We start from the raw sequence: 27,777 nt of genomic DNA, 5'->3' as shown, positions 1-27,777 counted from the left end.
TCGGCTTCCTCCGCCGCCCGGGATAAATATGTGAATCCTAAACCTAAACTCTCTCTCTTCCTGTGTTTTGAAATTCGAGTCAGTTTTGAGCAGTCAGTGAATGTATCAACTTTAGTGGTTCTCCTCGCCGTCTCATTTTCAAATAAAAGTACAAATAGGTAATGCGTTAGTCGATAAATCTTCATAATGTTTTGAAAACAAATCTTATATTTAATTATTCAAGTCGAGCCTTTGTGATCTGTCTCCATCATAACGAAGAAATTTTAACTGAATCAGATTTAACCGGATATCTTATTACAGACTCGTCAAAATCATCAATTTGATTCATACTTTTGGCCGCTGAATCTTTTGGAGACGGGATTTTGCAAAGAAAACTACCGTATTACTGTGTTATTGGGAAATAGGGTTCGAGTTGGGCGCTATTTTTGTCCCCTTTGAGCGCGAAATTTGTCAGCAAATGCCTCTCAGATGTGAGATACCGTCACGCAATCCAACTGGGTTTTAGCCTTCTCGAAAGACGACTGCGCCAGTCAAGACAATTCAATAACGAATACCGGTACCGCTACTGGATTAATGCTTCCCAGTTTTAGCTGCACATGCTACCGGTACTCAGCTATTCTTGTAGCATATTGCTGTATTGTATGAACGAGTAGAACATGGATTTATCAGATGATGTCCAACTTATCATCGATAGACTCACACATGATTTAGAAGAAGCACAACAAGAAAAAATTCAGGTAGGTTTATTTTTATATCTGATTCTGGGATTACCGTACAGTATTATGTTTGATCAACTGTACTGCTGTACTGTTGGCAACTGTACAAAGAATTGAAAAAAAAATTGCGGGATTTTTACATCATCCTGCGTTATTGATTAGTCAATTCCAACCGAATAATTTAGTTTTTTGATCAAGAATTTGAATATGTATTTAAATTATTCGCATAGGCCTATCTGCATATTCCACATTTCTAATCTAATGGTTAGTGGATATGCAGACTTGGAAACAAATGAAATATAAAAATTAGAAACAGTTAACATCCTACGGTAAACGTGGAAATGATGGACAACAGAAGAATATGATTCGAATATCACAGACCACTTTCGAACTATGACTTGACATTGTTGTAGGAATCATGCTGACGAGTTGTCACACCAAGAAATAAGTATCGATAAATGGTCTGGCATTTTTACTAAACTCTATTACCTACCTCTTACACCAGTCAGTACAGCACACTATCCAAATTCCAAGAATTTCCCTCCATTTGGTTAGATAAAACAAACACTCTATGTATCTCACAAACGAGGGGCGTCTGGACCATGTCAGATGCTTCATATCGCGCCATGCTTGTCTCAATAATAATCTTAATTTATCGCGGCCGTCACATGACCAAAATTGCCGTTTTTTGCTAAAAACTCTCGAATGATACGGTAAAAAAAATTTCGGTAAATTGGTTGATTTTTTTCCAAGAAATTCAATGATGACGATATTAGATTGCATTTTTTTGTAGTATTTTGCGCAATTTTATTGCACTGTATTATTACCGATATTGAGGGACAACAATGTCCAGATGTCTCCCAAAGGAGGGGTGTCTGATCATCTGTAAAATGGGTTTCTCTGGGACGGGACAATATCACCCAATTTGTATAGTGTGCCGTACTGCCAGTATTTTTTCGATTCCAAGTTCTGAAGATGTCCCGACATTTGATTCAATAAAACAAACAGTCTTTTATCTCTGACACCGTTTTCACCTCACACACTACTTGGCAGTTGTTTACCTCAATCAAATTGTCGGTTTGCTTCGAATGTGGCTGGTGTCCCAAATCCCAAACACAGTCCAATCCACTTCAAAGTAAACAGTCGTGAATTGTGACCCACCGTGTTTATTCATATTTTTTTTCAATAAATGTTTGTGTGTACAATGCGGCCAAACTGGCGCAAATATTACTATGTGTTTTAAACCTATTGCAGGTTTTGCTAGTTACCCCGATTTCCCAATCTTGTGGTTGTTCATTATTTTTGTTTTGTATATGTTTTTTGCGAGGAAATATATATAAACTCATCATCATTCCTGGAGCCCTATAACCGTAGAATTTCAGATTTTATTAACATATCATTGACAATATTTTAATTTCACAACACTCCATTTCTGTATTTACATTGTACTGTTTACCATTGCCACACTATCCTGCTTTTTCAAAATTGACTAGTTCATTTCTGTGAAGATATACTGGGCTAGGCTCTTGCACTTACTCCATGGTTTTCGAATCCTAATCAGATATGCTTCAGATAAAAAAAACTTTATTGAACTTTAAAGGTTTGCGAAGCAAATATTCACAAAATAAAAACTTGAGATATGAACATAACTACGGTGAAGTAATATTTTAAAATAAAGCCATATTAAGAAACCACAGATTGATAACTCTGTATTGGAGTATTGTTTATTTTTAAGTTTTATTTGCTTGAATTCTTATTTTTAATATTTCAGGCGGCTGAATATGGATTACAAGTCCTCGATGAGAAGCAAAAACTACAACAAAGATACGATGAATTAGAGGTTATGTTAGATTCTACTCAGAGAGAACTTGATGCATCAAAGAATGAATTTGAACTCAGCAAACGGGTATGAACTATCATAAGTAGACTACTTTTGAATTTTATATTAATGAAAAAACATACTAATACAGTAATTACGTTTTCAACTTTTTGAGTTAGGAATCAATTGTCTGTTTTTAAAACTATGCTTTGTACTTTTTTAATTCAGAAATAGTTTTTATGCAGTGAAACATTGTTAGAACTTGCTTTATCAATTTTTACATTATGAAATTATTTTGCAATACCAATTCTGACATTATGAAATGAAGAATATATATAAATTTTAAGTCTGTTCTACAAATATTTTTGAATATAACATGGGCCTAATTTTGTTGTCAATTTTGTTGATCAAAATCAGAAGCTTACAGATTGAGCCAATTCCAACTTATGCCTTTAATCAAGTAGTATTAAACGCTATTGAATATATCAATGCAATTCAATTATACTATTAGTTTGGGCCGTATACTATCTAGTGGGACATTTTTAGTCTTTTTGTAACACCTTCAAAGATTCATTCAAGTTTGTCAGAAGGCATTTTCAGGTTCACTTATATAGGATATACTGTATCTTTCTTTTTGACAGTATTTATGATGGAATTTTTTATTTGGAAGTTTAGGAATGTAAAACATTCAATCAGTATTTATTTATGTCGCATATAAGTGCAGCAAATTTGTGTAGCATAAATAAGTCCTGCATTCTATTTTTTAATTAAGCTTACTCTCAAAATTTAAGTTTGTATCAAGTCCCCATTACATTTTGATCTCTGTGACCCGAGTATTGAAGTAATTTGAAATCAACAATTTCCTGAAGTTGAGCTATACATCGTTTCTTTTTCCCTAAATTTATTAAATCAAATCAAATGTTTATTTATAATTTTTTGATAGTCTATAAACTTTTAAAATCCATATTTTTGAACTTGCCAATGTTTCTAAATAATTCTCATGAAATGGCGTTGTGGCGCATTATGCTAAGTGTTAGGAATAGAGGCTACCGCACCTCTGATTACCCTGCGTGGGTTCACAAGTTCGAATCCCACAAGATTTCCTCTCCCCTGGGATAAATATGGGAATCTTATTCTATCCTAAATGCTTAATATGACATTGGGTAAAAAGGGGACAAATCATATATTGCAATGAAGTTTTGTAAATAATTTTGATTAAAAAATATTAACTTCTTGTTTTAAAAATATTCTATTTGATCTAAAAGCTTCATTCAGTTATTTTAAACTTCAAATCACCGTGGCCATAGTATACTGTAGAAAATATGGAACTCTGTATCTGGTGAATGAAATATTTCTAGTAGGCCTACTACTAACTTATAACTATTAATAATTGCATTATGGGGGAAATAAGGACTATTTGTCATATTCTAATCCCATGGGGGTCTTAGTCATATTCTAATTTTATTCGTATCGAGTTTCTCTTGTTTTGGCCCTGGCAAAGTATCTAATTTACCAGATATCCTTTTGACATTGTCAACAGCTAAATGAAAATTTGACAATATGATGATAGATCTTCATAATTCAATAGAATAGATATTTATTTTTTATTAGGCTCTTGAAAACAGCCAACATCAAAATAAAAGAGTATTTCATGATGGCGAAACTCGCGAACAAACATTATTACAACAAAAAGAACAAACAGAAGAAACTCTGATTTCCACAATACAGGTGTTTATTCTTTACTATAAAAGTTATAACTGACTCTTAGTACTAGTCTTTAGTTCTTAGAGTTCTTGTCCACTATGGATTCACATCTCAAGCAATTGTTTTATTGTTCATCTCAGTACTGTAAATGTTTTTATTAGGTCTACAATGATTTAAAAATAAAAGACCGTAGACTGCCAATATAATGATGGCTTATTCCTGCATTTTTGACTCTGTGATATATATTTTCTGTGGTACTCTCGAAGTGTGTGTACCAGGTTAGGGTTAGGCCATAATTTTATTCCAATTTTTCTTATTTTAGTTCTATAACGAGTTCGGGGACTGTCTGTTTTAGTCAAGTGAATATACCCCCTGCCCATAGGTTTCAGTCCCTGTACACAACTTGATGTAAAGTAGGCAAACAAAAATAGTTAATTTACAAATGCTCATTACGTTTTGAGACAAATAAAATGAATATATATCATATATATATATTTGTATTTTTAAAAGTCAAAATTTTGTAATAGCTTCTAAAATTGATATTGATTTACTATATAGGATCTTGAATCTGAGTTGATTCAAACGAAACAAACCTTGAAGAATGTGTCAGCAGAAGTTGATGGATTATCTGCAACGAACGGTGAACTTGCAACGGTGAGAATTTTTCCTCTTCACAGCTTTAATATAATCCTTATAATAGTAAATATATAGCGCATGCGCATCTATGGACATTTTATGTAAAATTAAACTGGCAGTTGAATATTGTCAGACTTTCTTGAATTTTTCTACCAAAGGTAAGGTGTCAAAACCATGGCACCCTGATTCAATTCTGCCATTTTACGTTACTTAATAAAAAAAAGTATCACATCATGCACAATTTTGTATGATCATGCTTGAACCACCTCCATCTTGTCCGCCAATCTTTTCTACAAAGCAAGTTTTGGATTCCAAACCCTTACCTGTACTAATGGATGGCCTTAGTGGTCTTAACGTTACCGTTAATGACGTTAATTACTGCAGCGGAGGAATTAATTATCGATTTAAATTTGAATCTTTTTTATGATCAGATAACGAACTTATGTGTAAATCGCATGTTTCATTGGTTTCATCATTGAACTCTCGTGTGCATGTATTTGAGCATTGCTCTCTTATTTTGTATAGTACTATATGCCTCGAACCTCAAACTGGAATTGTATCCTAACTCAGAAGTTTTTTGTAAATGTTTAAGACTGATATTTTCATTTCAGTCTTATCAAACGCTTGAGAAACAGAAGAGTGCAATTAAAAGAGAATTAAAGGAAACAAGAGTCCGAGAGTCAAGGTTATTGAATGATTACACTGAACTTGAAGAGGAAAATTGTAATTTACAAAAACAGGTTCGTGCTGTCACTCTTCTTATTGATTTTACTATAATATGATGAGTTAGGAAAGTTATGACTATTGCTGGTTAATTCAAATTAAAGTCTTTGTGTTTGACATCGTAGACAGTTGTTTTCAACCAAGGTTCGACGACACCCTAGGGTTCCACAAGTTTACATACCAGTAGATATTTCTCAAATATAATTGAATACACTGGTATAATAAAGTATGTTTTTACTGGTGTGTTTGAAAGACCGTCGGCCGTTCTATGTCAAATTGTTGTTTCACATTTTTTAACGTATTTTATGATAGCTTGCATAATCAATAAGAGATTGAGATTCCGGAATGTTTCTTAGATTTTCCGTTCCACCAAAAGGGTTAAAAACCTCTAAGCTCTTAACTCCCAAAATTGTACTGCGGCCTGTGATTGGGCAAAATAATCATGTGAACTGCGAAAGAAGACTTGTTAGTTACTTTATTTGTAGTTTGTAATTCTACTTTGATTTTCTAAGAAGGTAGGCTATTGTAGTCTGTCTTTCAATTATTACAATTAGTATATGAAAAAATAGTTGGAGGCAGTTATGGAAAGAATATCCTTATACTTACTCTATAATGTACCCCCTGAAAAGTTCTGTACCCCTGATAGTACATGTAGTCTACTCCAGTTTGGGAATCCCTGCAACAAAATATATCTAGCATACAAGGCTAAAACTTGAAATTTGTTAGTTTACAATGTTGTATTTCACTTGCTATTTGATATTGCTTCGTAGCATTATTTTATAGCTATAGTTAAATGTCAAATTGTTAAACATTCAATTTAAAGGCAGTAATATTTTGATAAGCATTAGAAAACTTTCGATTTATGTAGGTAGAAAATATCATGTAAAGCCCAACAATTTAATATAGTCTTATTATCTCACAATACTCACTATGGTATTATTATCATAATTACGTTGTCATAAAATTTCCTTTTATTTTGTGGGATTTATGATAACTTTATTATAGGCGTATTGATCATAATTATCTAATTGATGAGGTAGTTGGCGTAATTATTTCAATCTAATTAGTAACAATTATACATTACACAATTGGAATTTTTTTTCAAATTATTAACCTACCAAGCATGGGCTGTATTTGGATTGTGCTATTGAGACACGATCCAGCTACGGCCCATGCTTGATAAAGAACTATTTCTGTTGAAGTTAAAAAGTAAAATACTCATTTTGAATTTTTTATCACCAAATTATTATTCTATCGGGCATGGGCTGTAGTTGGATCGTGCCGATGAGGCACGATCCAACTACAGCCATGCTTGATAAAAGACCATTATTGTTGAAGTAAAATCGTTTATTTATAATATTTTTATTCTAGGTTTCGGCATTGCGACAATCACAAGCGGAATACGAAGGTTTTCAACATGAAATCAAGCGACTTGAAGAAGAAGCAGAATTTTTAAACAGGTTGATAATAAAAGTTGGAATTCAAGCCTTATTGCTATTTCTCTCTTAGATCTTCAAAACTACTCGAGACCTTTTTTGTTCACTATTTAAATACTATAATTTGTGGATTGATGACCAAATTCACTTTTCTGAAATACGATGGCATTTTAATGATGCACAATGGAACATTACAGCATGAACATTGAACAAATGAATGAAAAATCTTGGAAGGAAATTGTGTAGTACACTCCTCTCTCTCCTATCGAAATGTCCATAATGTGTGGGGTTTAGAAAGGAATGATGTTGCCTGCAATATATACACATAACTGAATTTGGCCTTTGATAACATGCTTTGTTTACAATCTCTCTTTTGGCAGAATTGAATGTAAGCAAAAGTTCACAAACGACCTTGTTTGGATTTCTATATCATATGACAACACATCTCTTGTATTTCGCGCATTTACTGAATAATTTATGATTTATTGACCATTTAGTGTAATGCAATGTGTGTGGCGATTTTCTTGAATGGAAGTTACAGCCATGTCGTTTGGATTGTTGGGAAAATGTGAATTAAAAAAGGCATAATTTATCACACAATCTATCCTTTCAAAGTCATGTTTTTTGTTCTTGTTGGTATTTTTCTTATTTTGGTTATGAAAAAATCGCTTTTCCCATTAACTACTGGACCAATTGCTTTGAAATTGTCAGTGGTTTAAGATTGTTTTTTTCGCCATAAGGTTATTACTTTTATTTATTTCGAATTTTTTTTTCCATGTTGGTCTCTACAACTGCGGTACTGGTAGTCTACTGTGACAGATTGCATACTCATACTTCTTTGTTTTGGCCCTGGTTTCCATATATTTGAGCATCGCTCACTTGTTAGGCCCTTAATAGCCATTTGCTTAAAACCAGTTTTCGAGAAATAGATGGCGCTGGCTTGCGACTTAGCGAATAGATTTCTGATATTTATTATGTTTTATTTATTCATGATGACTTTTATTATATTGATTTTCTATTTCCAATGTATTCTACTCAAAAAAGTTTTTTGAAAAATGAAAAGGGTTTTATTCAATTTTCATCAGTCAACTTGAAGAAGCATTGAAATTAAAAGAATTATTAGAAAGCCAATTAGAAGAAGCTCTGGACACTTTGGCGAAAGAAAGAGAACATAAAATGGGATTGAAAAAAGAATTATCACAATATGTTAACAATATTTATGACACAAGTTTTGCGGTAAGTTTTTTATTGAATTTTTCTATCATTTTCTAAATAGATATCATACAATAATATTGAGACATTTTATTAATAAATCCATTATAGCAATTCATCATACAGTTCCTAAATTCACAGGGTCAGATTGATTTTTCAAATAATTCATCATTCAATGATAGTTTCCATGTTGGAAAAGATGGAAAACAGAAAAATAACAGGTGATTACATACTTATTGAATTGAAACAATATTTTCTATCCATGCTTTTCTCATACATCATGACATTTTTTTCTACTGTGCTAGTCTATTCTCAAATGTTGTTATTTTATATTAATTGCTGTTGAAGCAAATATGACCCATTATGCGATAATTATGTCCATATCAACAAGGTTTTCAACTACAATTCATTGAATTCCTGTATTTTTGTAAAATTTACAAGCAAAATCGACAGCTTACAGCAGTGATGCCTTGATAAATTGTTAAGAGCAGTTCTTTCTTCAATCAATCAGACCTCTCGTTAAATATTTTTAGTTTTATCAATTATATTCAAATTAGTCATCCATATAGATATGTATTGATTTCTTATTTAATATAATCAACTCATTTTTTCTGTGGTATGTAAATAATCTTATTTATGTTTCAATAATCATATAACAATATTCAAAATTCAAAAACTCAGCGTGAAAGAGTTATAGAATGAAAGAAAACAGATAGAACACTATCTTTTGATTTATGAAGTGAATTTATAATTTCTGTACAGTGTAGGCTATATTTTATGTATTTCACCATGCTGTTTGTCGGAGTCAAGAGTCTTGTAGTTGAGGTGTGGTGTTTGATTTACGGTACCGTTTACGGTACGGTATGATGACACCGAAGGCTAAAATCAAGGGTTTAAATCCTATGCCCACCTAAGGTCTTATAAATTACGGTAGGTAGGAATGACGAACCGGGAAAATTCTTAATATTTCAAATTGATAGTAGCTCATTAGCTAACAATGACTGTTTGTAAGAGCCTTTATTGAAGAGAAAGTTGTACAAATATTCATAATAAGAAAAAAATTATAAGAAATTTCAATTTTTTTTTTTTATCAATTTTGTGGTACTTTTTTACGTTTTCCAATAATAAAATGATAAATTTAAACTTTTTCACAGGCAAACTGAAGAATATGATGAAGATCTGGATAATCCGTTGATGAGGCATATAACTGCTGATCTGAAGCATTCAACTCCTGCGAAAATGAGAAATGGACAAGAACACAGTCCAGCTCCAAGTGTTGTTGCTGACCTTCTGAGTGAATTAAATATTTCAGAGGTAATTAGGGATGGATTTGCTTTGATTTTGTTTTGTGATAAATTAATATTCTATTTTATTTTTTAATGTTTGAAATAGCATAATTTATCCTTAACGGACTAGATTTTATTATGGAGATACTTACAATCTGAATTCGAAGCTGAATAGATTAAATTTTAAATTCTTTCACTGAACATATCGTCATGAATTATCATTCACCCCATGTCATTTAAACTTTTTGGGGGTCTTCGTTATAGAGGTATATCTGGTAAAAGATTTATCGATATAAAATATAATATTTAAATAAATATTATAGAAATTTGACTGACAGGGAATGTATGAATAATTGAATTTAATAACAATTGAAAGAAATTTTCAGTAAAATATGTCTGATAACTTGAATTATTAATGTTTGCTTATTGCTTTCAATTGATATATTTAAAACTTCTACAGATGACTGGGCAGATTATAAAATTTGGTTTATACCAGTGTTCTACTTTTTTCATCATGACCCACCTGGCGTGGCCAAATTTTAATAATACAGGCGATAAAAAAGATATAAAAGAATTGACAATACCTTTTTAATGATACCAATGTGCTTGCCTATTCTCGCACAAAAAATCGAATCTTGACTCTATTTCAATGATTAGTGGGTGTCAGTACTGGTTCCGGATCTTTCAAATTTGATGAATATTTTGTTTTAACATAAGTTAGTGTCGAAAAAGATTTTACAGCGACCCCATTGAGGCCTTTCAGGCTTTCAGTTTGAGCCCTGGTTTATACTGTATTGAATTTATATTCATGGAAAGAAGCAAGATTCAGGGTTGTATTTTGTGCAACTAAATTTGAATTTGATAGCTCCGAATAGGTTTGCAATAATCGACTACAAAAGCATACAAGCCATATACACTTGTAACTTATAGTTTAGGCAAAATTCATTATCATACATGATACATCAGGGCTGTGGAATCGGAGTTTTGTATGTTTTTATTGATATTAGAGTCAAAGTCTAAATCGTATTTTCGAACTTTTGCAGCTGGCGTAAAAATTTTGTATTCTTCATGAAGAAACAGAAACTCAGACGCAATTCCAATTCCACATCGCTAGTTGAAAACATACAATCCTACAATCATTGTCATAATTTTAACTTGAATTTCTTTTATAGGTTGCAAAATTAAAACAGCAATTAATGCAAGTTGAAAAAGAAAAGAAAACTCTTCTTAATAATTTAAATGAACAACAAAAATTGTTGGATAATGTGAAAGGCGATAAAGAAAAGTCCTTCAAGGTTTGTGTATTTTTAGAATATGGATACTATTTTCAGAACTTGTTTTTTGACCTAAGTTCAAACTGGTACATAAATCAAGTTCTGAAATTTGAACAGATTTTGTTGATGAAAAAATTGCCTTTTCTGATGTCTCTTTGTGTCACGACTCACGAGTATCACGGATGCAAGAAGCGGCCTCACTATTAACGATATACAATAGTGAATCTTGTTCTACGACAGAGCTGAGAGCCAGAATTATGGAGCCGTGATATTTTGTTTGAGCTGGAGCCAAGTTTAACCATAATAAATGAATTTGGATCTAACAGGAATTTCCATGACTCGAGCTCCGAACCATCTAATTATTTTTTCACATTTATAATTTTCTAATACCACATACATATATATATTTTTAAAATTTAATTTGTAATATTAATTTATAGATTTCAAGTTAAATTTGTATGTTTATACCTCTTCTTAAAGAATAATTTTAAAATTGGACTGATGTTTTATGATAGTGGTCAATTGGTCATATCACAAAATATCAATGGCCACCACAGAACTGGGTCTCAGCTCAGAATTTAACAAACATTTGGAGCCATTTGGAAACACTGTAATATTTAAGAGATGGAAATAATCTGAAAAATGTAGATTTTCGTGGTCTCATACCTTAATTTCCGGTGCCAATGTATTTTGTCTACCATCCCCAAAAATTATAATCACATCGATTTAATAAAATTCCTACATGCAAAAGATGTTGAAAGCAAATTTGATATTTTTTTTTTTAGGTTGAACCAAATAACGATGTTTCAAGGGAAGTCGAAGCATTGAGAGAAGAGTTGAGAAATGTTCAAGAAACTCAAGAACAAAGAGAACTTGAAGCAATTAAAATGTTACAAAGCACATTATCAGAAGAACGAAAAACTATACAATTTATAACTGAAAAGAAAAAGGAATTAGAGTGTGACATGAAGGTATGTGACCAACTTATTTAATGTATGAAGATATTGACAAATTGCCAATTGACTGGCCTCCTGTTACTTCACGTTATTTTTGAGTTTGCGCCCCCTCGCTTTGAGCAAGTTTTCTTTAACGTTACCCTTTTACATTACTATCCTTTTATTTTTATCAGCGATTGAATTTGTATCTTATTTTTCTGAACACAACATTTCACATTTAAAAAAAAATGCCATCTTTCAAGCTAAATAATTCCATTATTATTATTGTACATTTGAGCTAATACCATCTCTTTATTTGTTTGTTGATGGATATGCATCACAACAGAACCAGAGGGTCACAGAACCCATAAATTTTTTAAATACTTATACGAAAATGAAGAAGATTTATTTAAATTTTACTTACACTTGAACTGTTTGTTTATGATTGTACCCTAAAATGTCCCCAATCTTAGGATGCTTTGCACAAAACTTATGTTCTCTCTAGAATATGCTCCAAAAGACTGGGTTAAGATTATTTGGGTCATACATAAGACGCAACCAGTACTGGTCTGTAGTGTAGACAATAAGGCATAAAGCACTACTCGATATATACATTATGCACACCGGCTCCTATTGAGGCGTGCGATCGATTTTTATGGAGAAAAAAAGGTTTCGAAGTAAAATACTGTACTTATTTCAAAATCAGTATTCTATATTTTTGATTTGTTTTAATTTATGTTACATTTTAGAGAGTTTGAACTCATTTTTCTAGTATTCTACCAAAGTGATACTTCATTATTCTTTTGTTTAGGAACTCATCACAACTTCGGATAACCATATTCAAGATTTCAAAAAGTTATCAGATGATTTATCAGGAGTCAGTGAACAGTTATCTCATCTTTATCATCATACGTGTCTTATCAACAGACAAACTCCAAACCGAATTGTTCTTGATCATGTGAAGAACCAGGTACTTGATTTACGTGGTTCATTATATTTTATCGGCATAAATAGATCAATCGTTGATTGTTTCGGTTAATATTTGATAAATTTCAGTGGTTATTTTACATACCACATTTAATATTAAAAAAACACAGATCGAAAAGAATAGATGTATTATAGTCTAATCACATTCAATTTACTGAATATTATCATTGTCATTGTGGATATCACGTAGTGAAGGCTCTTGCTTGTGCCACCCTTACAACCATTCCGTAGCCTCCCTCCCCAGGAAACAATGAAAAGTGCAGGGATGGTGAAAAAACAAATATTTTACCATTACGAATATATTTTGAAATTATATTTATAAATCTTGAATATCGAATATATCCTCTTGTTGGTTCATGTTCAACAGATATATTTGAACATTTGAATCAATTATGGGAATTTAATTTGGTAAGAGTAAATAATTGAAAAATTGTTGTTTCGATTTGATTATATTTTGTTACAGACCTTCAGATGTCAAATTCTTGAAGTTTTTCCCAACATTAAAATTTAATTATATCACATTTTACCATTTTTGCCCATATTTGAATATTTGATTCGTTTCCAACATCTTTGGCTCATTACATAATTGTATGAATATCCAATTTTTTACATAATTTTCCAGACACATCAAGCCAAAGATGGAAAAGAAAATGATAATGCAAATATAGGAATTTCAGAAGGTGAGATTTGCTATTTTTCTTTGAGCAAGACATGAGATGAATCTCGCATTGATCATATGGTTTATGTATCTATTCAAAACATCCCTTGTCAACTCGACTGGATATATTGTAGCTAATCCTGACTACAAATTTGAGCCATACTTCGGCCTATCACCGCAGTTTGACACGCTTTAACTGAAGACGGTGCTGGAGTCGTACTATCCTTTTTACAAAAATGATTTTTTTTGTGAAATTTATTCAATGCAAAGTCGCACGCACTCACTCAGAAATAAAGGAGGCTTTATCTCTAAACGAGAAAAAATTTCAAACTCGTCAGAGACAAAATTTCATGCTTTCAATGGTAAAAAGGAAGTCAAAATAACAGGAACCTAAAAAGCATCTGCCTCTGACAGTGTATTTAGAGAAAGCCTTATTTTAGAATTCAGAGAAAGTTTTGTCTTCAAAAATATGATTTTTTTTGGAGAGATACTGGAGGTAGGTCTGAGTTGGGGACATCCCTGATTGTGATATCTATTTTTTTTCAGTCGACAGCGGGGACCCAGCATCACCAATCGTTATTGTTGCAACGATATTAGATCAAATAACCCACCTAAAGCAAGCAGTTGATCAATTAGCTAAATCAAAAGAATTAGCAGAAGAAGGTGAAAGCGTTCGACTCGGGAATTCACCTGATTCGTCGACTTCTGAAGATCATAAGGATGAAACTGAGGTAGGTTTTCATGCATTTTATCTATGCTTTTCGTGCTGGTTGATTTTGTTTCGTCTGACAAAATTCAGACTTCTTCAGAACTGAGTAAGTCTTGAATTTGGTCAGACGAAACATTACGGAAAATAAATTCAATCTGACAAAAAGGGTTTTTTTCTTCGATGATAATGGATAGGCTAATTTTACTAATCATTTAACACTTAAGTCAGTTTTCGACAAAGCATTTGGTTAAATTTTGTTTAGCGTATTGTGTAATCATTGGGGATCATTTTAAATTTATGATTTTGTAACTATTTTATTACAGTTACTAAGTAAGAGCAATTACTAGTAACTAAGTCAAACTGACCCCATTTCTACCCACAGTGTAGTTTCGGATCTATCTATTTCATTATTTTACTCTTCTTGTTGAGAGGCATTCTTTTGTAAACACTTTTAGGAGAAGAGATTGATGAAACTGAATAATCTGCGATTCCAAATTAATTCAACTATATTTCAGAATGCGAAATTCGAATATATTCTGAATTGGGCCTAAATGTACATAAAAATCAAATTACTTTCAATATTCTATTTGTTCGTGGACAACACTGGACTCTTCTACATGCAACAGTTATTGCATTCACATACATTTACATATTTTATCCAATTTACCAGGTTCAGATGTTAGAAGAAGAAGTAATGAGACTTCGTTCATTATTAAGTTCAAAACGAGAACAAATTGCAACATTAAGAACAGTTTTGAAAGCAAACAAACACACAGCGGAGGTGATTTTCTCTCTCATTCACACAATATATATATCTAAGCACTTGTACATTCGTATATTATTGAATATATGAGTATAATGCTAAATAAATTAAATAATTGCAGAATAAAAGTTGGAGACACGTCATGAAATTAATGGATCGATTTGTAAAATTGTTGTCGTTGTGAAAAAGTCCAAATTCCCTACAACTAATCGAGCAATCTGTTTCAAATTTTTATTACTTAAATGTAGAAGTGACTATAAAGCTATCATCTTATTTATCCTCGCATAATATGCACCAATAATAATACGCAATACACTGATCACAAGATATTTCCCCCTCAATTTTGCTGATGACATTCGGTACAAATATTTTTCGTGACATCAAGTTGATCATATTAGTCTTTTGACTTTCGTGTCCATATAATTGATTTGAGCGTACTAATTTTATTTTTTATTGTTTTCTTTCGAAAATAGGTTTCTGGAAAAATCAATTTTTTATTTCCATTTTTCCATTTATTTTTTTAAGGTTGCATTGTCAAATCTGAAAAGCAAATATCAACATGAAAAAGGATTTGTATCTGAAACAATGCTTAAGCTTCGAGCTGAATTAAAAGCTCTCAAGGTACAGTTTTTTATATATTGTAACTGCTTTTTCATTCTGCGTTTCTTTTACTGCTGGATCTGTATGCGGCCTGTGGCTAAAGGATATCTGACAAAATTGCGAAAAATTTGAATTTTTTTTTATTTCTTGCTTGTGATATATCACATTTTTCTAATATCATGGACTCAATAATTATCAGAGGTGAGAGGAAGTTTGATAGGCAAGTTTAATTATATTGTGAACCACATCCTTTGGTCTATTATCAAATTCGTCAGGTATGAGAATACACAAGCAGGAATGACTTATGAGTTACATTTTCAGATGTATTAACATAATATGTGTCTGTGTGAGTCTCCTGAAAACTTCTTTTTTGTAAAATAATGAAATGTTAAAATTTAAACAAATTAACTTGCAGGAATTCTCTCCAGGGGAATTATCAGGGGTAATACTGAGTAGGATGTATTAGATAATTACCTGCAAAAATTAGTCATATTCATGCTGCTTTTTAGTATAATATTGCTGTCATTCGCTTTTTTCATACTGTGATGGCATAATTTCGAATATTATGATTAGTATTAGAAACACTGGTAAAGTAAAGAGCTTGTAGTCAATATAGAATTTTATGATTAGAATAGGGTTTTCTTATCTATCATCCAGTGGCATCTTGTCCTGTTACAAATCCTTATCAGCATGGGAATTATTGGCCAGTTAGTCATAAATCTATGTATAAAATAATGTTTATTATTTATTCTATCAAATGCTTTAGGCATATTTGAATTCTAAGGTATGCCTCCATGAAACCATAGGCATAGTTATGAAATTTTTTAGTGGATATAATTAGCTTATATTTATCTTTTCGTGGTATAAAAAAAATGCAACACATTACGGGAAAAGAGTTATATGCTTAAAGTTAGTTTTAAGATATCTGTGCAATTTTATATTTCATCGTATTATATCATGTGCTGTTGTCATTTTTATTTCAAAAGTTTGCTACAGTTACAATTTTTCAAAATTACTAATCTTCTAAATCTGCAGAACAACTGATAGTCAAACTTATAGACATTACCTAATATTTTATTGAAAATAAGAAGAGGGAGGGCTAAATCAGGCATTTCTGAAAAAGAACTTTTCAAGTATCTTTAATTTTAACATTAATAATAAAGAACAAGTAATTCTCATTTTCTTTTCCATAAAGTGACTAATGGATCTTAATTTACAGGAGGACGCAGCAACTTTTGCATCATTGCGAGCTATGTTTGCTGCGAGATGCGATGAATATGTTACACAATTAGATGATATGCAGAGACAACTTTCTGCAGCTGACAGTGAAAAACGAACATTAAATCAATTGTTAAGAATGGCTATACAACAGAAGTTGGCATTAACTCAGGTAGGAAGATTAATAACAATGATACAGTAAGTGACGAGGACACAAAGTTGATATATCAATCATTTTGATAAATGATCTCATTTCCTGGGAATTAATGGACCAATCTATCGTATTTAAAATTGTCTGTGTTTAAAAATATAGGACAGGTTACTACTTACTAGATGGCCATGCCTTCTTGATACCAATATTTCATCCCACTGTTTTGTGATTTTAATAACTCATGGGCACACCTTCATATGACATTCGGTACAATTCTTTGAAAATCAGCTGACATTGCCATTTAACCATCATGTTTATATATTTAAGTATCACTCTTTTGTTTTGTAAGTAATATGTTGTAAATGGTTGATAGGATAGGACTGCCCTGGTTGAGGGTTTAAATGTGAGTTAAAGGTCCGTTTGTCAATCATTATGCGCCATCAATTTTAAGATGAATGTCTTATCTTAAGCTTCATATCAAGGACTTGTGTGGTAGCTTTTTCTACTAAAAGACTTCTGTTTTCTGAAAATTTCGAAGCAAATTTTTGAGTTTACTCAGTATTAACATGAAGTTTGATTTTAATTTTCCCATCATTTTATGCCCCGATGGCTTATTACATATCATCAATTCCTTTTTTGTTAAATAATGTGTTTTTTGCTACTGTTCATGCCTGATCCATTGATAGCACAAAATTCCAAATGTATCATTGAAATTAACTGTATTGAATATAACTTATTCTAACTTTCATTTCTTCTGAACATCCATGGTTATAAACCTCATGATTGCAAGTGTTTACATATTTCAGAGACTTGAAGATCTTGAATTTGATAGAGAACAACACACAAGACAATTATTAGATCATCAAACCAGTACGTCAAGTACAAAATCTGACGGTGGATTTATTGGTATCGCAAGGCGGAAAGGAAAAACTGGTTAGATTTACTATTTTTTAATAAATTGTGTGACTGCTTGTCAGTAGCCTGTTAATGCAGGGATGTGCAACCTATCATACACAAGGGCCAGATATAAATAACGGAATGAAATCGCTCGCCGTGCCTTTACTTAACAGACCGGTAGGCTTTCTAGTCGTTGCAGACACAATATTTTGGGGGAATTGGAGTTACTCGCACATACTTGATTAAATTAAAAACTCGTTTCGAAGGCCGCACACCATTCAAAAGTGGTGCTTCTTTGCGGGCGCACAAGTTTTCCTTGTGGGCCGCTGGTTGCACACTCCTGTTCTAATGCATGGAAAAGGTTCATGAAAAAGTCTTTCACTTAACTAAAAGTTTTTATCTAAAATATATCACAAATATTCGAAGTGATATGGAAAAAAGCTATTTGTTAGTGTTACTAAATAGTGTGATCGAGAAGGTTTAAACACAGTTGAAATCAGTGATAATCGTTTGATGCCTGACGCTGTAAAAAAATTGAAAAAAAAATCAAAGCATTGTTGTTTACCAACAGAATTGTAATGGTTTGTGAAATATCATTATTTAACATAACACAGTTTAGAATATATATTGGATCTTCCATATTCAAAAATATTATTTTAAGTTGTATTCGAAATAGTTAATTATTGTTTATCATTGTCACAGGGAGGTAAAGACCGTCTTTATTATGGCGACTGCTGCTATCTATACTTACCATATATTATGGTGGAAGAGTATGCTTTCATCACGAGATGTCGTTCTCCATTCCAATTACATTGTAACACAGGAGAAAGCTGGTGTTGGGAATTTTGCTTTGAAAAGACATTTCTGTTCATTCATCCATCGTCATATTGCATTTTTGGATTCAGTTTTATTTTTTTGCTAAATTTTGTGTAACTCATTAAGTGTTTCATAAATTGTTCTTTACAGAAGACAAAATATTTTAGAAAAATGTTCCACAAAATTTTTTTAATGGTTTTGGCCTTGTTTATTGAACATCGTTAAAGTTATTCTTGACCAATGATGGTCTCCTATGTGCAAAATTGAATGTGTGTTCATCTTCGGTCCATTTTTGATCATAGGATAGGATTTAATGCATTACAACTAGAGGAAAATTATATCTTATACATAGGTTGGTGTTGCAGATAGGTACCGGGTACAATATTATAAAAATAACAATATTTTTTATACACGATAAAAATAATATTACCATATTTTTTTACTATAATTGATCAAGTATTTTGGGTTGAAAACAAAACAAAAAAGAAATTACACTGTTTTGAATTAAATATTTTGGATATTTCACTCATTTTTTTTTCTTTCATATTATTCATATTTTTGGCTATCTGATATTCGTAATTGTTAACTACTGAAGCGGAAGCAACGCCATTTTGAATTTTACATTACCTATTAAATAGCCTATATTACGCGTGGCTTTGTATTTAGTCCCTTGAAAACTAATCCAGTCGCAAACTGGGGCCCACACTACTATTTTATTCGTAAAGGCCATGATCTCAATTTTTTTTATATATTTTGCATGAAAAAAATTGCATGATTGGGGTAAGAAGTAAAATTTGTAAACAAATATTTGCTAAATTTATGTTGCGTGTTTTTATGTGCGACAGTAAAACTATCGTAGGTATTTTGATGAATACTTTTCAAATGTTTGCTGGGGCGATCTTACTATGTTCATTATTAAAAGATATTTTGGCAAATATTTAAAATTATTTTTGGTATTCATTCTTTCTCCTAGGCATATGTTATACTGTTGCTGCAAAATCCAACAGTCATTGATTAAACAAATTTATTTTTTAAATCTATATTAGCTAACCAAATAGTTATGTAGTTTAATCATTTGAGCAATAATAATTTAGTTCTAGAACAAACTATTATTAACATAAATACCTCATTCATTTTCACCCAATCATTTATATGATCATGCTGCCTAATGCTTGTCGATGTATAATTTTTTCATCTCCAGCACTTTGCGTTTTTCATATTGTGTTTATGAATGTGTTTCTTTCTGAACTTTCTGCTAATTTTCCCTTTGTATTGGTCGAGTTTCGAATCATTAATTTTTGTCAAATGATTTATAGGATATGTAATTTTTTACTCCAAGACTGAAATTCCACAGTTTAACATTACCTTTGTCTGCAGCTTGAATTTGTAATCTGTAGTCTGTGATGGCAACTCATTGGGTGACTAAACCGGCTATTGTGATCACCCTGTATTTATAAAATTTTGAAGCTTTGTTGGTTTTTTGTCCCTAACTAATTCAAACAGTCTAAATCTATTAATTGTAAAAAGTATTGACTAACGATGAGACGAAGATGTTCTGATAATTTATTATAAAAAAATTAATTTTCTTGAGAATTAAGAATTTTTAGGGATTGGTTTATTCTACTAATTTGCAATTTGAAGACTTTCAAAATTGATGACATTAAAATAGGCGATAATTGAGAAGATAACTACCATAATAACAGATATTCCATAATCACAAATATTGTTAGTGAAATACTGCTGTGTGTGTATATACCATTCTTTTTTATATCTCAATTTCATGTCAGTATAATGCACGATATAAAGAGTACACAAAGATGTTTGGAAGGCACTACCTTTTTCCTTTTTTTTTTTTATTTCCTATTTTATTATGCTATCCTGTATGTTCCGCATCACTGGTGTTGCTGCCAATATCATAAATCACCTAAATTGGTAATGGTTCATTGAACAGAAATGGGTTTTACTTTATTCGTAGTCTATGGGTTCAGTAAATACTTCTTTGCAGATTTGTGCTTTGGAAATTCTTTGTTTCTCAACTAAAGATAATATATTTATAGGTTGTATGTAATCATCAATAGCGTATTTTCTTAATTTTTATCTGGTAATTTTGCTTGGTTGAAGTATCGTCATAATTTAACTTGTTTTAATTTTCTTAGTCTAATAATGTGTGACTTTGAGAGTCGAAAATCGTCTTTAGCGAGTTTCACCTTTTATGGTCGCAAATTCGACCTAACCTAAGTTTTTTTCCGTCTGTTTGTTTCATTTTTTTATGCAGTTGTTTAAACTAATATTACATTTTGTTGGTACTTCATATAAAAATATTTTTGCTTTGTTGCTGTTGCATTTTTTGGAGATGTTTTATGAATGACTATATTATATTACACGATCATTGCATGAAAAAGTTTGTTTGGTAAAGGTAGCAACCTCCGTGGTTCAGTAGGTAATTTATGATTATTTATACTCTAGTCTAGTCCTAATAACCGTTTTGTTTAACAACTCTATTATAAAATTATTAATAAATTTACGGGGAAGGAAGTGAAACCAGTAAGACAGCTAGCCATATAGTGAACTACGATGTCTCTATTACCGTATCAGTCCAATTCTGGTGTGTGTGTGTTACAAACCATTTAATCTGTCCAGGTACATGTTGGACTTAGATGGTGGGCAGGAAGCCAGCGATGAGTCCAACAGCCCTTTCGCAACTAATTATCTTTCATATTTAGTAATATAATCAGTGCCGTGAAAGAATGGGCAAGCGTTTTGTGAAAGGCCAGCTGTTTCTAAGTTATGTTGACAAAATTGTCCGTTCGCTGATAACTCGTCAAAAGCAACAAATTTATAAAATCACCAGACTAGGTCTACAGACAAATGCTCATAGCAGAGACCGCCTATAGTTAGCAGACTTGGTCGAAGTTTGGCGTGTTTTTGCTGCAGTCCTATTTTTTAAACTTCCCCGAGTCGAGATGCTGAATCCTTCGGGAGTCGGTCGGTCTTTCAGTCCCTCGATGGCGATAACCAAGTCAAAATTGTCCTCGAAAATATAAAAGGCAAGTTTACCAAGCGTTCATATCAGTCTACTAAATGTAAATTTCTCTCGACTTCGTCAACTATCTAGTCTCGTGCCGAAATAATATGGTATATTGATCTTCCATTAGTCTCAATCAAAGAAGGAGTTCATTTCATAATACTGTATAGTTTGTTTATTTATTATACATAAAAAAATAATTTACACATTGCAGAAAAAGGGAAATTTGCAATAAATAAGATAACTTGTAGAATACAAGAAATGAACTTTCGTTTGACGGCAGCGACTTGAGCATTAAAAAATATATATCTATGGTGAAAAAATGCAACGAAAAATAAAATTTGAAATGCAGCATTGTGGGGGTTTCGATTACTATGGGATCAGAAAATTCTCCCAAATAAACAGACATTTTTTACACAAAGCTGTAGATCACGCGCCATGGAAATCGTATACATAGATCTAACCTAATAACAAGTGTGTCATGGAGGATCGGCGCCCCCCAAAAAACGGGACCGAATCCATTTGGAACATATTGTATAGGTTCAGTTATTTTTATTTGGGGGGGGGGGAGGGGGGGGGACCCTGTACAATTATATTTAGAAACAAATGTAAATATCCGATTGAAATCGGGTATTATTGCATTCCGTGAAGTGTATAAAGTAGATAAAAAAAGTTTTAATGAACTTTAGTCTCTAAGTTGTAGTTTGTTCTGTTACATCAATGTACATTACTAGAAGTCCTGTAGATCTAGACTCTAGAGTGCACCATTTAATATATTTTAGAGAGAATTGGGAAACGTATTGATAAAATAGACGAACTGAAAACATCAGCGGATACTTTACGATATATAGCAGCTTGTTATTGCAGAAGTCTAACTATATATGTGTAACTAAATATATATGTGTGTAAAAATCCAGGTTACAGATCTACGTTATAAAATCTTTACGACGTAATCTATAAGTAAGCACGTAAGCAAACGAGAATGATAATATAAAACAGCAGCAAAGGATGGCATAAAAGGTACATTACGAAAGCGATGATGACGAATCGTGAAAGCTTCTGGTTTAGAGTCTCAATATCCTCTTCTATATTCTAAAACAAAAATCGTTGTTAGGGATTTAGGTGTATATATATATATGCAGCATGCAAGTAAGGTATTCTATTTTCCAGAAAATTCAGAAATTGTTAACCTGAAGAAGATAGAAGAAATATGACGCTACACAAAGTGGTAAAGGAGAACAATTATTAGATTGCGAATGCCAGAGAGTTAAAAGACGAACAAACAATGATCATTCCTTTTATAACAGAATTCATTCACGCTAATCATAAAATAGGAAAATGTGGGCAATTGAAAATGAAACAAAAACTGAAATCAAATTGATAAATTACTAAACCGTATTACCTGGATTTTGTCTTGGGTTAATCTCGAAATGGAAGAATTATGTTCTGTGAAATATAATTAATATTATATATAATATGCAATTCTATTTTTAAATAATTTAGCTATCAGATTCAACCTACCTGGAGCAAACATACAGCTTGTTGTGTTGATATGAACATGCTCAGCGTTTCTAACGTCGGTTAATGAAGAATTAAATATCAATGTGTCGCACGAAAAATCGTGATCTACTGAAAAACAAATCAATTCATTGAAATCCGAACAGAAATTATGGAAAATCTCCATATAGTTGTGACCCATGACCTGGGCAAAAATTTGATATTTATAGTTGACATTATACTTGAAAACCATCATAGCAAATGAAGGAAAATGGTTGTGTTCTGAATGGCGCGGTAAACGTTATTTATATTTATGGAGAATCTTGGTTTGTATCAGATGGAAATGCAACAAAATATTAAAATTTTCATATACTTTCTTACGGTTCACTGTAAATGTTAATTATAAAAACCTTACTTTGCAAACAATGCATGTTGTCATCTTGCTCTGTGTCTGTTTCATTTCTGTCAGATTGTCGTCGACTATCGACGAGATTATCTTCCGTCTGTATGGATCGGTTCGAAAATGGGTCGTCGTTCCGATAAGCTATAAAAATGCGGTAAGTTCATAGAAATGGAATTTCAAATTGAAGAACTTATAATATATATATATTACAAAAGGTAAATACCTTTCGACACGGTTGTCTCTTCAACATCATCAAGAAACGCATTGGCTAGATTGTTGGAATCATCTAAAATAAACAAGACGATTGCATATATTCCAATCTTAACTTTAGAATTTGACGGATATGACTCTAAATCAAACATTGAAAATGGCTACATCTGACGAACAGTGGTATCACAATATTGGTTTTTATCAGTGCTTGTCCATGTCAGGTTGGGGTGTATTTAAAAACACGTCGCTCAGTACATCTCACCACTCTGCATCTAGGATAGGATTTAAATATTTATCCCGAGGGAGGGGAAAGCCGATAAGACGGCTTAATCATATGGCGAACCACGGCCTCTCGTCCGGTTACCAGGCCGGGTATGGGATTAGTTAGCCAGTTATTTGTTTTCGGAAGCATGGACTTGATCTACCTTCAATTCAGGCTGGCGTATTCATCTGGGAAAGGGTGATAAATAGTTTGGGGGTTAAGGAGTGTCTGAGGGTCAGTCAAGTGATCAACAAATATTTCATAATTAAAGAACTGAATGCTAAACCATATATAGCTATTGGTATTCATTACGAGTAATTCTCAATAAAAGAAGGTAGAGGTGTTAAAATCAATCAATCAATCATCATTTTATTCGTCAGCACAAAATAAACGTATCATAAGAAAAAAACATTTCAAACACAATATGAACTTAACTTAAGTTGTGTGACAGGAGTCGCGAGGGACCTCATAAGGTCTTCAGGCAGCGACACCTTAAAAGCTCGCTGATTCAGGTTAGTGAGCACAAAAAGTTAATGAAACACCAAAACAATTTAAAAAATATTATAAGAAAAAAAGCAAAACAAAATATTAAAAAATATGTTTCATGAGTGGTTTGTAAAAGCAAAACATTACAGTTATGAGCATGTTTCTTAAAATCCACAACCAACGATGCAACTTAATGCACTGTATAAATTCATCAGATATATAGGAAGGAAAATAAATGTAAAATAATATACTGTATTAATTACTCAAACGGGATCAGCCATTGTTCTGATCATCGGCATGGCGTAAGCAAGCAATTAAAAATTCGATTCTCAGAAAGTCAGACTCCACGCACATCTGATTTTCCCGTAGAACAGAGCGTGGATAGACAGAATCGAATGTTTGGTCAGAAAAATAGGGCTTGGGGGTTAGTTGCAAAGAAAAGCGGTAACGATACAGGTACCGGTAGTGGTTAATTATCAATTCAAAGTGTGAAAACGTATGAATAAAGTATAAAACGTATGAATATCATTCCGGTACGATAGTTTCACTCACCATGCTTCTGTTCTGGCAACACGTTTGCCACGAGCGTTACTTCGTCACAAGGCGGTCTTTGTTCCTTTGCTTGGAGGATACCCTGTGTCACAATGAACATCACATGATACGAATACAGTAACTATACCTTAGATAATTGTTGAATAACTAAATAAAATGTAATATTCAATCGCATCTCACATGAGCATACACCGTCATCCATTGAAATATTCTTGGTGTTCTCGTCAGCGATATGTGGATGGTTCCGACACGAAGTTTAAGAGATTGTGTAAGAGTGGGCGGAATTGAGCTCGTTATCTCCCTAGAAACAATATCATGTTTATAGCTTGTGTACGTCTATGCGTAAACTCTCTCTGTGATGCTATAGAAATACGTAAAATCACTACAAAAATTCATGTTGCCAAGCATGATCTGTAGATAAATTGAATCTGCCAATATATAACCGAGTTTACGATAAGCGAATTACGATTTGCGCTCCAAGTCAATCAGATATGAAATACGATATTTTTTATGACGTCAATGTATATGCTACGCAAATACAAATCCTTCGCTCAATCCCAGTTTTGTTTTTTAGACTTGTGACGCACAAGATTCATTGTTACCTTTTATTTATGGTGGGAATTTTGATGATATTGATGGTAAACATACTGATGTAATTGATATATATACGTATATAAAAGGCCTTGAAAAATAATGATTAGAAAAATTACTAACGACAACTATCTGTGTATTTGGCTGCTCTGGTGAGGACGAATTCGCTTCTCAGCATTTCAATTCATTCGCAAACGATACTACTCAGAACTTTCATAATCGACTTAGCTTTGCCCTATACTTTCAATTTTTTTTAATCGTAACCGGAATTGCCATTGCAGTCTTTCGTGCAGCTCAATGTGTGTTAATGTACGTACAAACCTTGGTGCAAAAAAATGCTTCAGTAACCAACAACTGTAAATGCTTGGACAGGCTGTTTTAGTAGTCATGAACGATTTTGTTGGTTTATGTAGATTGCCACGATTCGCATATTCTGAAACAGTAACAGCACAACGATTCAGTGATGGATCGATATAAAACAAAAAGCATTTGACGTCGCCGATACATTGAAAATGAAACAAAATTATGTACTAAAAATGTTACCACTCCATACCATAAAACTTACCATTTATGAAAAAACGTAGGTCTCCTTAAATATCAATTTTGATTGTAGAACATTGACTGAATTTTAATTTCTAAAATATATTGATAGTTTACTGCTAATTACATTATTGACAATTGGTCCATTCATCTAAAACCTTATATCAGGCATGTACAACCTTTTTAGTGACCGGGCCACTTTCACACGAGGAACCGATTTTGGCATGTAGATGGCCAGAACAAACAAACCAAAATTACTAAACACACCTTTCCCTATATAAAATTCACGGGAGGAAGGGATAAAGGAAGGTTAAATATAACAGGCCGAAATAGACGAATCGTCTATACTAGTGTTCACTACAGCCGAAGTAAATTGAACGCGATGCATCGAAAATATTTATTTAGTCTTGTCTCTTGCGCGTTGGAACGATGAGATATAATTTTTTTAATAGTCATTTTTTATGGAAGATGTCAAATTTGTGGGAGACACCGGGTTAAATTTAGTTTATTAATTTCGAAAAATACTGCGCGGGCCACTCCACCTGTGGCCCGCGGGCAACGGGTTGGACGACCCTGTCTTATATGGACTGTTGACTGGACGAGTGGCCATGGATCGCCATATGATTAGGCCACCTTATTGGTGTCCCTCTGTCCCGGAATAAATATGAAACTCCTGGTTTAACATGATATTGAGAAAATTTTGATTCACTGACCTTCGATATCAGATTCCTTGGCGTCTGTTTCCGGGCATCTCAAATGTTTTTGATTTGAAGCAAGAACGCCACTCTTTTCACGCCCTTTCCAGGATTGACGAGTAAAATACACTGTAACAATAAATTGCGAATGATTATGGTTTTGCTGAATACTAATTTTATCGAAGCCTCTGCGTTGGATCGATACATCGCATAGCGTCTTACCAGAACCATTTCAACGCTGCAATGACGGCCCTTCAACCTGAGTTCAGTAAGCAGGACTTAAACATTTGGACGGCAATGTCCACAATGCAGTGCACCTCACGCATGGATGAACGCTAAATACCATTGAACCATAGTCAACAGTATTCAGTAAACTATGGTTGAACATCATTGACGAAGTTCTCTAATAACAACAAATGCTTCCTGTTACTTACGGATTCTCACACCGCCATTGAAATTTAATTTGACTTGTTGAAACTCGCGTTCTAAGTATCGGTATGTATATTGGTAATACTAATACAACGATGTCGTTACAAATATATAAGTATATATTTATACTAAAAATTCCAAAAGTAAGACTACAACGACCCGTCTTACCCGAAAGTTTTGCTTTTGAATGAACAAGTGAGAGTATCTTCTTCAGCATTATCCCATTTTGTAACCACAGCCAATAACCGTGTAAATATTTAATGTAAAGTGCACTCTTTCAAATATTTTAAAAAACTGAAATAAATGACAATTCTGGTAAATCGAGACACAATTTTATGCCTTTACGACCATGTCTACGCTCCGTTACTATTTAGCTAGAAATCATTCGCCCTTCGATTAGAAAGACTTATTGCCGATGCGCCAAAATGAATACAGAAATACATGTCTTGCAGCTGCATTACACGAATGGTTAATATAGCATCTGGCGGAAAAATGCGCAGCAGACTATAACATCCTTCTTTGTTCTTAAGCTTTTAGCTAACAAACA

The 27,777-nt window shown here is 32.6% G+C and overlaps 2 protein-coding genes across 3 annotated transcripts; one reads left to right on the top strand and one right to left on the bottom strand.

The window, feature by feature from the left end:
* Positions 1–228: 228 nt before the first annotated feature.
* On the top strand, positions 229–20,941 carry LOC120327683 (protein bicaudal D homolog 1-like). Its single transcript, XM_039394023.2, has 19 exons — positions 229–737; positions 2,488–2,622; positions 4,147–4,263; positions 4,798–4,893; positions 5,487–5,615; positions 6,970–7,058; positions 8,120–8,270; positions 8,388–8,467; positions 9,401–9,560; positions 10,705–10,827; positions 11,592–11,777; positions 12,553–12,711; positions 13,351–13,408; positions 13,933–14,117; positions 14,766–14,876; positions 15,384–15,479; positions 16,678–16,848; positions 17,634–17,760; positions 18,427–20,941. The coding sequence occupies exons 1-19, from the start codon at positions 657–659 to the stop codon at positions 18,432–18,434; spliced, it is 2,262 nt and encodes a 753-aa protein (XP_039249957.2). The 5' UTR covers positions 229–656; the 3' UTR covers positions 18,435–20,941.
* Positions 20,942–21,725: 784 nt separating this feature from the next.
* LOC120328316 (uncharacterized) lies at positions 21,726–27,551 on the bottom strand. Of its 2 annotated transcripts, none has more exons than XM_039394763.2 (10): positions 27,399–27,551; positions 26,820–26,930; positions 25,888–25,999; positions 25,156–25,276; positions 24,976–25,057; positions 23,689–23,751; positions 23,478–23,606; positions 23,087–23,191; positions 22,968–23,011; positions 21,726–22,657 (listed from the first exon to the last, which is right to left on the bottom strand). In XM_039394763.2, exons 1-10 carry the CDS (start codon positions 27,445–27,447, stop codon positions 22,520–22,522), a joined length of 954 nt encoding a protein of 317 aa, XP_039250697.2. In that variant the 5' UTR covers positions 27,448–27,551; the 3' UTR covers positions 21,726–22,519. The 2 variants fall into 2 exon arrangements, with proteins under 2 accessions (XP_039250697.2, XP_039250696.2); XM_039394762.2 differs by having other exon boundaries at positions 23,087–23,194; positions 27,399–27,548.
* Positions 27,552–27,777: the final 226 nt, after the last annotated feature.

Source organism: Styela clava, chromosome 7, assembly GCF_964204865.1.
Source record: "Styela clava chromosome 7, kaStyClav1.hap1.2, whole genome shotgun sequence".
Classification (NCBI taxonomy): domain Eukaryota; kingdom Metazoa; phylum Chordata; class Ascidiacea; order Stolidobranchia; family Styelidae; genus Styela; species Styela clava.
This window is presented reverse-complemented; position numbering and strand designations above follow the sequence as displayed.

Coding starts and splice junctions, on each gene's coding strand:
- LOC120327683 (XM_039394023.2), top strand. CDS start 657: ATGGATTTATCAGATGATGTCCAACTTATCATCGATAGACTCACACAT. Junction 9,561..10,704: donor GTGAATTAAATATTTCAGAG/GTAATTAGGGAT, acceptor TTTCTTTTATAG/GTTGCAAAATTAAAACAGCA. Junction 16,849..17,633: donor AGAAGTTGGCATTAACTCAG/GTAGGAAGATTA, acceptor TACATATTTCAG/AGACTTGAAGATCTTGAATT.
- LOC120328316 (XM_039394762.2), bottom strand. CDS start 27,447: ATGCTGAAGAAGATACTCTCACTTGTTCATTCAAAAGCAAAACTTTCG. Junction 23,752..24,975: donor GTTGCCAGAACAGAAGCATG/GTGAGTGAAACT, acceptor TGTTTATTTTAG/ATGATTCCAACAATCTAGCC. Junction 23,012..23,086: donor AAGCTGTATGTTTGCTCCAG/GTAGGTTGAATC, acceptor TATATTTCACAG/AACATAATTCTTCCATTTCG.